General features: G+C 33.6%; 1 protein-coding gene across 2 annotated transcripts in view; it reads right to left on the reverse strand.

Annotated features, from left to right (window-relative positions):
* Positions 1-13450, reverse strand: part of GAS2L3 (growth arrest specific 2 like 3) — a 39375-nt gene that overhangs the window by 4904 nt on the left and 21021 nt on the right. For both annotated transcript variants that reach the window (XM_019732206.3, XM_019732207.3), the window contains exons 3-7: positions 11624-11792; positions 10350-10465; positions 8345-8486; positions 3007-3070; positions 2194-2332 (exon numbers count right to left, since the gene is read on the reverse strand). In XM_019732206.3, coding sequence (XP_019587765.3) covers positions 2194-2332; positions 3007-3070; positions 8345-8486; positions 10350-10465; positions 11624-11792 — 630 coding nt within the window. The remainder of the gene's footprint in view (positions 1-2193; positions 2333-3006; positions 3071-8344; positions 8487-10349; positions 10466-11623; positions 11793-13450) is intronic.

Below are 13450 nucleotides of genomic sequence, written 5' to 3' on the forward strand. Positions count from 1 at the left end.
ACATTAGGCAAAGTAATTTGAAAAAAGGTATTTATTTCCGTCACTACTTTCTATCTGTAAAGTTTCATGTACACAGAATTGCAGTGGTGTACTTTTTAAATAATACTCTAAATAATGAATCAGGTAATAACTGTTCCTTATTTTAAACAAGACCCCAAGATCTCTGTAGATCACATATGTATAGGTGGACACTGAATATATTCATATAGCATATATGTAGTTGGAGAAATGTGTTTCTTTTTCGTTTTCATAACAAGAATGCAGACATGAGAAGTCGCTTATTTTCTTTGTTTAAAATATCCAAATACCACTTATATTCAGCAGTAGAAATCAGCACTAACCCATTATCTAAATAAGGGAGGAGCCTAAAAGACATAAGTGCTGTATAGATAAGAAATGTTCTCTCTGGTTTTATCTATTAACATTATGACACTAAAGGAAGTAGCTAAAGAAATTAAAAACATCTGCAAAAGTGCTACCCTACTATCGATTATTTCCATTCTCCTTGTTCTTACGCAATTTGTCTGTATATACATACTTCACACAAAATAAACATTTTTCTTGTTGCTACACAGTCTTCATAATTATCACATTAAATGATTACTCTGCTAAGATAAGGAATCTTAATTTGCCTACCCGTTGCCCTATTTGAGAATATTTACATTGCTTCCCATTTTTCACCATTTCACATTATAGTGCAATAAACACTTTCATTCATGCTTTTTTCCTTCCTTAATTACAATGAAAATCAAAGAGGAACATTTTTATGGCCGTTGATATCCATTAGTCAATTTGTTTTTCAAAAGTTTACATCATTTTCCATTGCCAATAGCAATCCCTAAGCATAATTTTACCACAATTTACCAGCACCAGGTTTCATAATTTTAAAAAAATTTGCTAATGGGACAAATTGTATATCTGATTTCTTTGAATATCAGCAAGTTTCAACACTGTATTTTCTTCTTCTGTGAACAGTAGTCCTTACCCATTTACCTACTGGAAATGTTTTTCTTATCAAACTGTATATGGTCTTTATATAATGGGGAAATTAACACACTGGTTTTCCTATTTAATAAAAAATATTTTCCCAATGTTTTCCTTTTTATTTACCATTATTTTAGGTCATGCGAGATTTAAAATAAGTTTTATTTGTTACCTCTATATTATCACTGCATCACATATTGATATTATTGATTTATATGAATCAATAATATAATATAGTTAAATATATTTGGGCCTGATAAAGAGTTACATAGGTTGATAATTTTCTTAATCTCTTTCAAGGCTGTCCAAATGTTTTACTATAGATTTTTATTACAAAACAAAGTAACACTTTCTAAATGTTTATGAGTAATAACTTATTTGTTATTTCTTAAAGAATTTTGTATATTAAGCACTTTCATAAAATACTACAATCCAAAAAAGACCATGAATTCTAAGCAACAGTCTAAGCAGAAAAAATACTGGATACTCAGCTCACCTCCATCACTTATTATATTAACTTATTATATATTAACTTCCACATAATAATGAACAGTTAAAGTTAAGAAGACTTTCCAGTTGAGACCCACCATCTAACAAGTCTGCATATATTCTGTCGGGGGAAATGTTCAGAAAAGCCCCATCCATTTGCTGTCACTACTTTTCTTTCCCTTGTATTTTCCAAGCACCAGTGTACCATTTACTTAGAAACCTTAGAAATCATCCTAGATTTTCTCCATCTTCACCAGAATTAGTATTCCTGTCATTCCTACCTTCTAAATATGTCATATATTTGTCCCTCTTGCTTCATTCCCACCACTACTGCTTGAGTTCAGCTTCTCATCATCCTATGCCTGGATTATTACAACAAAACCAACATAACCTCTACATGACTGTGAGAGTAATCCTTACAATTTGCAAATCAGATTATAACACTACCACATTTAAAAAAAGAATCAGTGAAATCTTGTGGCCTAGCCTACGCTTCATGATGGATTCCAGCTTTTTGGCCCCAACACTCCTCAACTACACCCCCATTCCTCATTATACACAAGCAACAAAACGTCACCTTTATCATATAGTGCCTTGAACTCATCAGGGAGTGGAAATTAATACTGGTGTATATTCTAAATAAGAAACATTTTCTTTTAAACATGGCATCACCTGTAGCAAACTATGAAACTTTAACACATCAGGATGGCAACTACTTACAGCTTCATGTAGCTCTTCATGTTGGCAGCACGATTTTGGGATGCTGATGGAATCTTCAGGCCCAGAAGTATTAAGTAAGGTCTCTTCTAATTCAATTTCCTTCTCAAGTTTTACTAACACTGGTGGCTCAACCCCATATCTGAAAACCAATTGGAAGACCTTATCATTCAAGCTAAGTCTGACCCAAGCACTTCCCTACACATAATAAGATATATTTTATTTTTAAATGAAGTCTGTATGACTCTTTTCCACCAGTTGATTCACTGGAATATCTGGAAATGCTTTTAAATGTCCCACAGATTGCCAACAATTCAGATTATAATCTTCACATCATAGCATATATTTGGGTTACTGGATGCTTCTAGTATTCAACCAAGGATCCTGAAAGGCACTTTCAAAATCACCTTGTGAGTAAAGATGGGGCTGAGCGAGGTGTGGAGGAAACCAAGCTTCGACCTTCTTATCAAATCCCCCTTGTGTCTGCAGGGCTAGCCTTGTCTTAAACTGCTAACACTACATGCTCTTACTTTATTCTTAATCTAAAATAATTTAGTAACCACTTTTACAGTTTAATTTTAAATGAAGGCAAGCTATATGAGCAAGCAGACGCTGACACATGGCATTGCTCATGCAAACAGAACAAAGTTAATAAAGAAACAGAAAGAAAGAAAAGGAAAAAACAGAAAATTAAGTTACTCTATTTCAATCAAAAAGTATTTTCTTTTACTTATAGAAAATAGTGTTTTAGCTAAAATAAAGTAGCTTAAAAAATATTTATGACATTGACAGTCTGAAATATTGTGAAATACATACCTTGACACAATTCGACCAATTTCAAGAAGACAAAGATACACCTGTCTTGGATCTTTATGCAAAACTATGAAAAAAATAAGACCACATATGTTATAGGGAAAAATTAAACACGGAAATAGATTTCTGGCATGGAAAAAAGTAAAAGAATGTTGAAGACAATGGGTTTACTTGTTTGGAGACTTCGAAAAGATATTTTAGTTTTTTCTACATATTATCATTTTCCATAAATTAAAAACAAACAACAACTGGCTAAGAAGAAGATGATGAAAACTTACCATGGACCCTTACTTGTATAGCATTTTCATTCTAAAGCACTAAGGGCTTAAGTAACATTAACTGACTTATATTTTAATTGTCTCTACCAGAGATACTATATGAAGAGATATATCACATCAATTTTATTCTAAATTATCTTTAGCATAGGAGAATGTGGTTAATAGTCTGCTCAAACTCTTCCAAAAATAGAAGGGAGCATTTCCTAACTCATTCTATGAGGCCAATATCGCCAATACCAAAGCCAGACAATGACATCATGAGAAAACTAAAGACCAATATCCTTTTATGAATATAGATATAAAAATCCTCAAGGAAATACTGGCAAACTGAATCCAGCAGCAAATGGGATTTATCCCAGAAAGCAAGGTTGGTTCAACATATGAAAATCAAGCAATACAATACACTATTAATAGAATAAAGGAAAAGAAACACACAATTACCATATTTTGTTGTGTATAATGGGTTCCCATGTATAATGTGCACCCATGTTTCTGTTCCAAATTTATAGGGGAAAAAACCTTTCATTTCAATTTTTTAATTCAAATTTTTATTTCTTTACATTTAGGTACTTGCTTTTTGTATTATAAAGGAATTTTAGCATTTATTTTTTAACATGTTATGGTACAAGAAATTTTATGTAACAAGTAATTACAAAGCACAAGAACAAATACAAGGACAAGAAATTTTATGTACCGGTAACAGATGTACCATATTTACACATCATAGAAGGCCAAGAACTCTTCATCATTGCAAGATTGTCATAAGTTCAACAAAACCGATTATTGTATTCCAAGGTATTATTTTGCATATGGACATTGTTATTGATTTCCAGAGTTACACTTTTAACTCATAAGCATAAATAAAAGAATTAAAAATATGTATATAGATATGGAATTAGTACTACCCATGTATAATGCACATCCTTATTTTTCCCACAAATTTGGGCAAAAAAAGTGAGCATTATACATGGCAAAATACGGTATCTCAGCAGACACAGAAAAAGCATTTGATAAAATCAAAGACCCTTTCATGATAAAAAAGACTCAACAAACTAGAAATGGAAGGGAACTTTATAAATAGAAAAATGGACATCTATGAAAAGTCCACAGCTAACATCATTCTTAACGGTGAGAGACTGAAAGTCTTCCTTCTAAGACCAGGGAAAAGACAAGAACGTCCACTTTCACTACTTCCATTCAACATTGTAGCTGAGGTTCTAGCCAGGGAATTTAAGCAAGAAAAATAAGACATCCAGATTGGAAAAGAGAAGGAAAACTATTTCTATTCACAGTCAACGTAGTCTTTTGTATAGAAAACCCCAAAGAATCTAGGAAAAAAACGATTAGAGCTAATAAGCAAGTTCAGCAAAGTTGCAGTATACAAGATCAATACACAAAACTCATTGTAATTTATACACTAATAATAAACTATCTGACAATGCAATGAAGAAATTAACCCCATTTATAATAGCTTTAAGAAGAATCAAGTACGTAGGAATAAATTTAACCAAAGAAGTGTTAACACTTGCACACTGAAAACTACAGAATGCTGAAAGCAATTAAAGAAGATATAAATAAATGGAAAGACATCCCGTGTTCATGAACGGGAAGACAATATTGTTAAGATGGCTCTCCAAACTGACCTATAGATTCAATCAATACAATCTTATCAAAATGCCAACAGTCTTTTCTTCCAGAAATGGACAAGCAGATGATAAAATTCATATGGAATTGCAAGAGACATAGACTAGCCAAAACAATCTTGAAAAAGAACAGCTGAGAGATTCACAATTCCCAATTTCAAAACTTGCTAAAAAGAGTCCTGCTTGCTCAGAAGATAGTGTGTTATTGGCATAAGGATAGGCCAATGGAATGGAACTGAGCATCCACAAATAAACCTGTATGTTCATGTTCAATTAATTTCCAATGAGGGTGCCAACACAACTCAATAAGGGGAAAAAAAGTAATTTCAACAAATGGTACTAGAACAGCTGGATATCTACATGCAAAAGAATCAATTTAGACCCCAACTTCACACCATATACAAAAAATAAACTCAAAATGGATCAAAGACCTAAAAGTAAGAGCTAAAATTGTACAACTCTTAGAAGGAAACATAAGTGAACATCTGTGTGACCTCAGACTAGGCAATGTTTTTTTTCAGATATGACACCAAAAGCACAACAATCAAGGAAAAGGTAAATTGAACTTCACCACAATTGAAAATTCTATGCATCACAAAACACTATCAAGAAAGTGAAAAGACAACCCAAAGACTGGGAGAAAATATTTGCAAATCATACATCTGATAAGGGCCTAGTATCCACAATAAATAAATAACTCTTACAAGTCAACAAAAAGACAAATGACTCCAAAAAATGAATAAAAGATTTGAATAGACATTTCTCCAAAGTAGATATACAAATGGCCAACAAGCCCCTGAAAAAGTACTCAACATCACTGGTCATTTAGGGAAATGAAAAATCAAAACAACAATGACATATCACTTGACACTCACTAGGATGATAATAATAACAATAATAATAATAATAATAAAACAATAACAAGTGTTGGCGAAATGTGAAGAAATTGGAATCCATATGCATTGCTAGTGGAAATATAAAATGGTGTGGCCATTATGAAAACAGTTTGGTAGTTCCTCAAAAAGACAAAGGAAGAATTACTGTATGATTCAATAATTCAACTCCTATGTGTATCCCTGAGAGAATTAAAAAGCCAGGTTTACTAAAAGAATTGTACACATATATTCATAGCAGCATTATTCATAACCCAAAAGTAGAAATTTTCAAAATGTCCATCAGCTAATAATGTATTTTAAAAATGTGTTCTATCCATAAAATGGAATGTCATTCACCACATAAAGAAATGAAGTCCTGTTACATGCTACAACATAAATGAACCATTATGCTAATTGAAAGAAGCCACACACAAAAGGCCACATATTCTATGATTCCATTTATGTGAAATGTCCGGAATACTTACATGCAAATCCATAGGGAAAGAGAAGTAGATTAGTGGTTGGAGGATGGAGGTAGGGAATAGATAACTGGGACTAATTGCCAATAGGTATGTTTTTTTTGTGTGTGTGTTTTTTTTGAGTGATGGAAATGTTCTGGAATTAATTAGTGGTGATGGTTGCACAACATAGTGAACAACATAGTAAAACCCACAGAATGTACATTTTGAAAGGGTGAATTTTACGGTACCTGAATGATAGCTTAATTTTTAAAAACGCTATAAATAAAAAGAAACCTCATATGCTTAAAAATAGTTAAGAGGTTACATTTTGTTCTGTAAATTTTACAATTAAATTTTTTTTTAATTAAAAAGGAACCCAAATGTTAAGCCTAACAGTTCAGAGATCCTTAAAAAGAACAAAACAAAGCAAAACAAAAAAACCCCTGATCATTAGAAATTGTGCTAAATGCACCAATACAGTAGTAGTGGATCATCTAACTTTCTTTTCCTGTCCTTAAGAGTTAAAAGTTCTAAAAAACCCCTGAGCCCTAATATAGTAATGGTATGTGCGATAAATTGCATATACACTTCCTCCCTGAATGGAAATGACAGGTGTTCTTGGACTTACGAATAGCATCTATTATACACCCCAAGCACAACACAATAAAGGCTTATATTTGACTTTAAAATTCATACCAAAAAGCATTTATCCTGAAATTTTTATTAAACTTGTTTCTCTGAACACTTTGACATACCTTTAAATAGTGTATTTGGTTTTTTAATTGCTTTGACTTCCTACTAAAATGTAAAAACTGAAGAGGCTCATCTCGGAGACCTTTAGAAAGTGGCCCTTAGAAAACATCAGCTCATCAGTTCAATGCCTATAAATGAATTAATGTTATTCGCAGAGCTTTATTTAGTCCTACACGATCAGAACAGTCAGAAGATACCTTCTACTGAGAATGAGAAATATACAACAATCTTATGTCCTATCAGAAATAATAAACTGAAAAATTGAAAGCATTTCCTCTTCCCTTTGATTTCCAGCAGCTCTACATGCCGCTAAGTCAACCACATTGTCAATAATGATCAGCACACCTGGATTAAGGCAGGATGCAAAGTGGGGCGCCAAGGATCAGTCAATTACATTGTTTATTTTATACTGGATAGGATTATCCAGAGGCAGACTAAACGGGGAGCACTGGGAGCGCCCTACCCTGCACGCAGGCAACAAGGGAGTGTGCAAGGGCAGTAGAGACTTTTAAAATAATAAATAAAACCAACCAAAAGTCAGTTTGCTTTTTATTATCACCATGAACCAGCAATTCTAAACGATGTTAGTGATAAAATACTTCTCTCTACCTGGGCAGACTACTGCTCCCACGACCCCCACCCTGGGTATGCTACTGCTCCTATCACAACATTTTAAATTCTGTGTGTGTGTACACCACACACATTTACATATATGTATACACATACATAAATGCTTTGAGGAAATATATATATAGTCTAACACTTAAGACAGCTTCCACGTTAGTCACGGCACAGATGCTTCTGTTGACTTAAAAGATATGAGAAAATATGTCAACATTCTTCAGTAGAGCATGACTTTTTTAAATTAATGGTCAAAACATTAATCCATTTAGATAATCAAGTTGGCAGCTGCTGTTTACAAGGTAAATCAAAACAACGTGAACATACATCATTCAATCTTTTCTTATTTCTACAATTCTCTAGTTAAAGAGGAATTACTAGTAATTTAGACTTGGTAGAGTAATTCTTAATGGAAACATTAATTAGTAAAGCATTACTTCACAAATCTCCCGTAGCCAACTCATTTAGGAAGTAAACTATTTCTAGGGCATACCAGACATGTCAGATCTTTAATTATAAATAAAAAGCTGAATATATTTGATTTAGAATCAGATTCTCCAATTGGGTCACATACATTTAAAGTATTAAATTTTTCAAGGAAAATGAGATGTGATATTTGAGTCCTTATTTGGAAAGAAAAATTAGAAGTGAGGCATAAGAAGAAATATATCCTAATAAACATAAAACACAACAATGATGACAAAACTTACCTAAACCTTCAGATTCAAAGAGGTAAGTCTCATCAACCCCAATGTGCCTGCACCAGTGAAGGAAGTTCGCGGTATTGTCTCTAGCAAAGAACGAACCTGAGGCAGCATCTTTCTTACAGGGCACTTTTCTCATTGGAAAATTCTGGAAAAGACAAAAGAATAACTTCAAAAATGCATCAAGACATTTTCATTAGATACCCATTTTAATATTACTAAAGAAATGTTCAGTGCATTGACTATAACTAAAAAGTATATGTGGGGGGGGGTGGAAGGTACCTTCAAAATTATTTTGTTACTCTTTTATTAAGTATATTTCATAAAATGATTCCTAGGAAAACAATCTGGTCAAAATAAGCAATAGGATCATGCACTGCTAACCTCTCTTTGAAATGACACAAGAATGTTTTAAATTTAAATTTAATTTAAATTAAAAAATGAGTCTTCTAATTCCAAAGCATATCTCTATAGTATGTCTCTGTACGTAGTTCAAAACAAACACAAAATTTACTGCTATGTTAAAGATTAACACACACTCATGTTTGCTTACTTCCTTATTTGCAGATTCATAAATGTGGTTCCAAGTTTCCTGAGGAGACTATCAAATAAGGAAGTAGTAACCCACTCCTAGTTCAAGCTCTTTGAAAATTGATGATCTAAGTTTTGTAGAATCTTAATTTTTTGACTATCTGGACCAAGAGTATCTAGATAATCTTGGTGAGGCTGGGAGGTTTTTAGTTTTATTTTAGTTTAAATTTTTTACTTGAATAAGCAATTCATGCATATGATTTTTAAAAATGCAACAGGCACAGCAGGGTATGAGTCCTGCTCCCACCTCTAGCCCTCAGTTCCTCTCCCCCTAGAGATAACCACTATTACCCGTTCTTTATATATCTTTCCTGTTGCTATTATTTTCCAAAATTAAAAGAGCTGTGTGAGTTTTTCTAACGTACACAGATAAGATCATTGCAAAAATTTAAAAAAATAAAAATCAAACAATGCAGCCAAACAAGAAAATGGTTAGTACCAACCGAAATCCTCTCACCCACACTTGAGCAAGACATCTATAGGCACAAGTACACACTCGGTACATATCTGTACCTACAGCATGCTGCATCAACACACTATTCTGAAATCTGATTTGTGTGTGCCTGTGCTCATGCACACTTAACAGGTTGTAAAATAGTTCTTTTTAATGAATGAATGGATAATATTACACTGAGTTAAGGTACCATAATTGATTTTTAACAATTTCTCTATTGATTTAGGTTGTTCCTAATTTTTTGCATAATAGTGTTTGTGAGTTTGTGATTGTTTTCTTAGGATAAATTCCTGGAAGTAGAATTGTTACGTACCACAGGATGTGCTTTATTTTCTATGTGATAAATATCCCTCACTGTCCCCCAGAAAGATGATACTACTTTATACTTGCACCAACACTGTGTAAATGGCCAGACCCCTGGAGAAAACACCCATGTTTGATGAAAAGAGAAAACCTTATCTACTTTAAATCACAACTTGAGGGTCAACAGAGGAAAACTAGCTAAAAAATGATTATTCATTCAACCAATATTTTTAGAACATAGCCACCAAAACAATATATGAAGAACGTAAAGGTAATGGTGATGGTGATGATGGTAATAGCTCCTCTGCGCCAGGAACAAGCTCTTTTCTCATTTAACTCTCACAACAATCCGATATTATTGTTCTCAAGACGAGCTAGCCACTGGATATTTACTATGCACTAGGCATCAAACTAAGCACCATCTATAGATTATCTCATTTAATTTCACTGAATCCTCGCAAATAATTCCTACAAGGTAAATGTTAATACTTCCATTTTACAAGTAAGAATATTTTTCTAGATTCTCAAAAAGATTAAGTAAGTTATTCAAGGTCTTATAGATGGTTGGGGTGGAAGTTTACACCTTGTAGAGATAGGAAGAAACATACATAAATAAATTGGATGTACCAAGGTATAAAAATTACTAGTCAAATATCTACCTACCCCTGGTTCTTCAGAGTTGCATGTTTTCACCATGTTTTGAAGAACATCAATCAGTTGGCATAATAGTACTCCATTATCAAGTTCTTCCAATAATCTTTCTGCCTTAACTTCAATACCTAAAAACATATTTCAAAGTTAAAATTCTTCTAGAAACTGTAAATTCAAACAATAGTGTTAAAATTTAATTAAATGTAATCAGAGTAGGGCTGCAATACTAGACAAATATTAGATCAAACTATAATTATTTACTTAGAAGGTACAGTTAAAACAGCAATTTCAAATTAAAAATAAAAGACAACTGAAACACAAATATCTGTGATTTAAAAGTGCAGAAAAAAATAAAGAAAATTGATATGTACTTTATTTCATTTTAAAAAGACCAAAGCGTTTTATATTTCAATATTCACTACTGAGGTTAAGTTCTGATTCACTGCACATTACTACTGCTTATTGTTTAAACAAGAAAAATTCTCTATAAATAAAATGGACTTTGTTTCATTTTAAAAATTAAAGACAGTAACATAACAAACACTCAGGGAATATCAACTTTTCACCTCTAAAATACCTTCTTTGAAGGCTTTATTACATAATAAACATTTAAAATATTTTTCCAAACCAAACTGATACCAGATATCTAAAGTTAGTGTTTGTTGTGTTTTTAATTGTCTTGGGAAGGCCAAAGATGAGCTTTATGTATTCCTTTTTACAAAAACCTTGCAATGCTACATGAACTTCTGTATTAAAGAGAGAATTTTCTTCTGCAGAGAAAGTTCGGAGCACTTATCATATTCTTTAACTGAGGAAAACGATATGATGCCAGACATTCTCTAACCTGTCATTTCCTCCTAGGTTTCATATACCTCTACCCATTAATGCCTGAGGACAAGTAATCATTTTAACTGCAGTATAAATTCCACTCAGGATCCCATGCCTCATACAAGAGTAAGGAAAAAGAAATCAGTAAAATATAGATCCCAAAATAAGACCCATATACTTTAAAAAAAGATCTTAACATTAGCAGTGAAAATGTTCAAAGCTTAATGTCCTCTTCCGTTAAAACTCAAACATCCCTACTTTTCAAGCCCTGTGGGTCAGGGTGACCTGGAATCTCCTCAGCTAGAATATAAGCGTTGAAAGAACAAGGACACTGAATATTTTCATTCACTGGAGTATCATCAGCATCTAGAACAATCACTCCTTGACAGAGAATAAGGTTCTCAATAAGTATTTCCTGAATAAGAGAATACAATTTTGAGTATCTTTTCAGGCCTTACCTAATAAACCAGATAACCAGATGGACAGGTCTTCTTGCATCGGCAGCAGGGTGGCTTCGTGCCTCACAGCTATCCACTCATCATACTGACAAACATCAGCCAAACCTGGCCCGTGTCTGGGGGTCAGAGGACTCCGTGGACTTAGAGGCAGGTCATCTCCAAACCATACCTAGAGAAAACCCCAACCAACTGAATGGAGGCAGAAATACATAAACTACAAGCAAACTATTAGTCTAGATGCTTGAGAGATTTTCAACATTCAACACTGTGGCAAATGTTAAGTGAATCCCTAATTAATGAACAGATGCTACCATCAACCCAAGAGGATAAAAGTCAAGAAATATTTTTACTTCACTTGTTAGATGAGTAAATTTAACAGATTACCTGACCAGAGTTTCAGCATCTTGGCTATCAAATGGGTTAATGATATTTGACTTACAAGATACATTTTTGTAACATCTAGTATTGGGCCTAGCAACATTTGTTAAATAATGGATAAATGACTGAATGGATGCATAAATGGCATTTCGTAAACTTTAAATCATAATAAGAGTACTATCTAAAAAAAAATTCTAAATAATCTGGTCTGTCATCTGCTTTTGTATGGCCCACACGCTAAGTACGGTTTTTACATTTTAAAATGAAATCATTGTTATATAAGTACCTACATAATAGCCTCGATTTTGCCTATTGACTCACAAGCCAAAAATATTTACTACCTGGTCAATCCTTGGTTTAGAATAAAAATTGACATAAACATATTATCAAACCAACAGTTAAATATTTTGAAATTTTGCAAAAGCTTGAAGATTATTTAGAGAAAAGACTATCAATTCTCAATTCAGAAAGGGGTAATTAGAGCCCAAGTGAAGTGACGAGGGGGTTCTCGTGGGAGGGTCTTTTGAAAGGAGGGTCAGAGCCTGAATGAGATGAGAGGACAGCCCTGTGCACAGTGTCAGCTCCTGCGTAGGATGAGGAGGGTTTCCCCTGGGGACCAAGGAGTAATGTCCCAGTGCAGGGTGTCAAAGCTCAAGTGCGCCAGCAAGGGCTTCGTCAGCTCAAGGCGGGGGAGGCAACAACAGCAGAAGACTGGTTACATACATGGAGATTTATCTCCATAACCTGGGAGCCAGGTTTCTCACTGCCAAAGAAGAGAGGTGCAAATACGCAATGAGAGAAAATTAGAAGGGAGCCTATGGTGTTAGAATGGAATTTCTTTTACCAGAAAGCAAAGAATGGAATTTCTTTTACCAGAAAGCAAAGAAATTCTCCAAGAATGATGCGGACACGCCAAAAGGACACAGACGCCAGCCTGAAGTGACTTCTCTTGGCTAAATCAAGAGCAACTTAAGCATCAAAATGATATAAATGGATAACACACTGAATAAAATAGACAACTATAAATCCAAAGATATAAACAAATAAACGAACTGGAATTTTGATCAGGACTGGAATTTTTACATAGTTTCAAAGTACTTCCTCATAAAATACTTATTACAAAGGAGAAAAAAAAGAGTAATTTTACAATGGAGAAACCTGACAGACAGCCTCTTAACCAAGTGACGAAAGTGAACACTATCAATAATGACAAATCAAAATCCCATGCCACCTGACAGGATGCAGTGAGAAAACATAGCAGCCCTCTGTGATATTCCTGCCACAGATGCCCAACCTGAATCTAATCATGAGAAAACATCAGGCAAATCCAAATTGAGGGACATTCGACAAAATAACTGATCTGTAATATTATAAAGGGTCATGGTCATTAAAGACAAAGCAAAGAATGGATATTGTTTCAGACGGATAATGACAACACAATGAAAACCG

Source organism: Rhinolophus sinicus, chromosome 1 (assembly GCF_057876585.1).
Source record: "Rhinolophus sinicus isolate RSI-liver-muscle chromosome 1, RSI-T2T, whole genome shotgun sequence".
Lineage (NCBI taxonomy): Eukaryota > Metazoa > Chordata > Mammalia > Chiroptera > Rhinolophidae > Rhinolophus > Rhinolophus sinicus.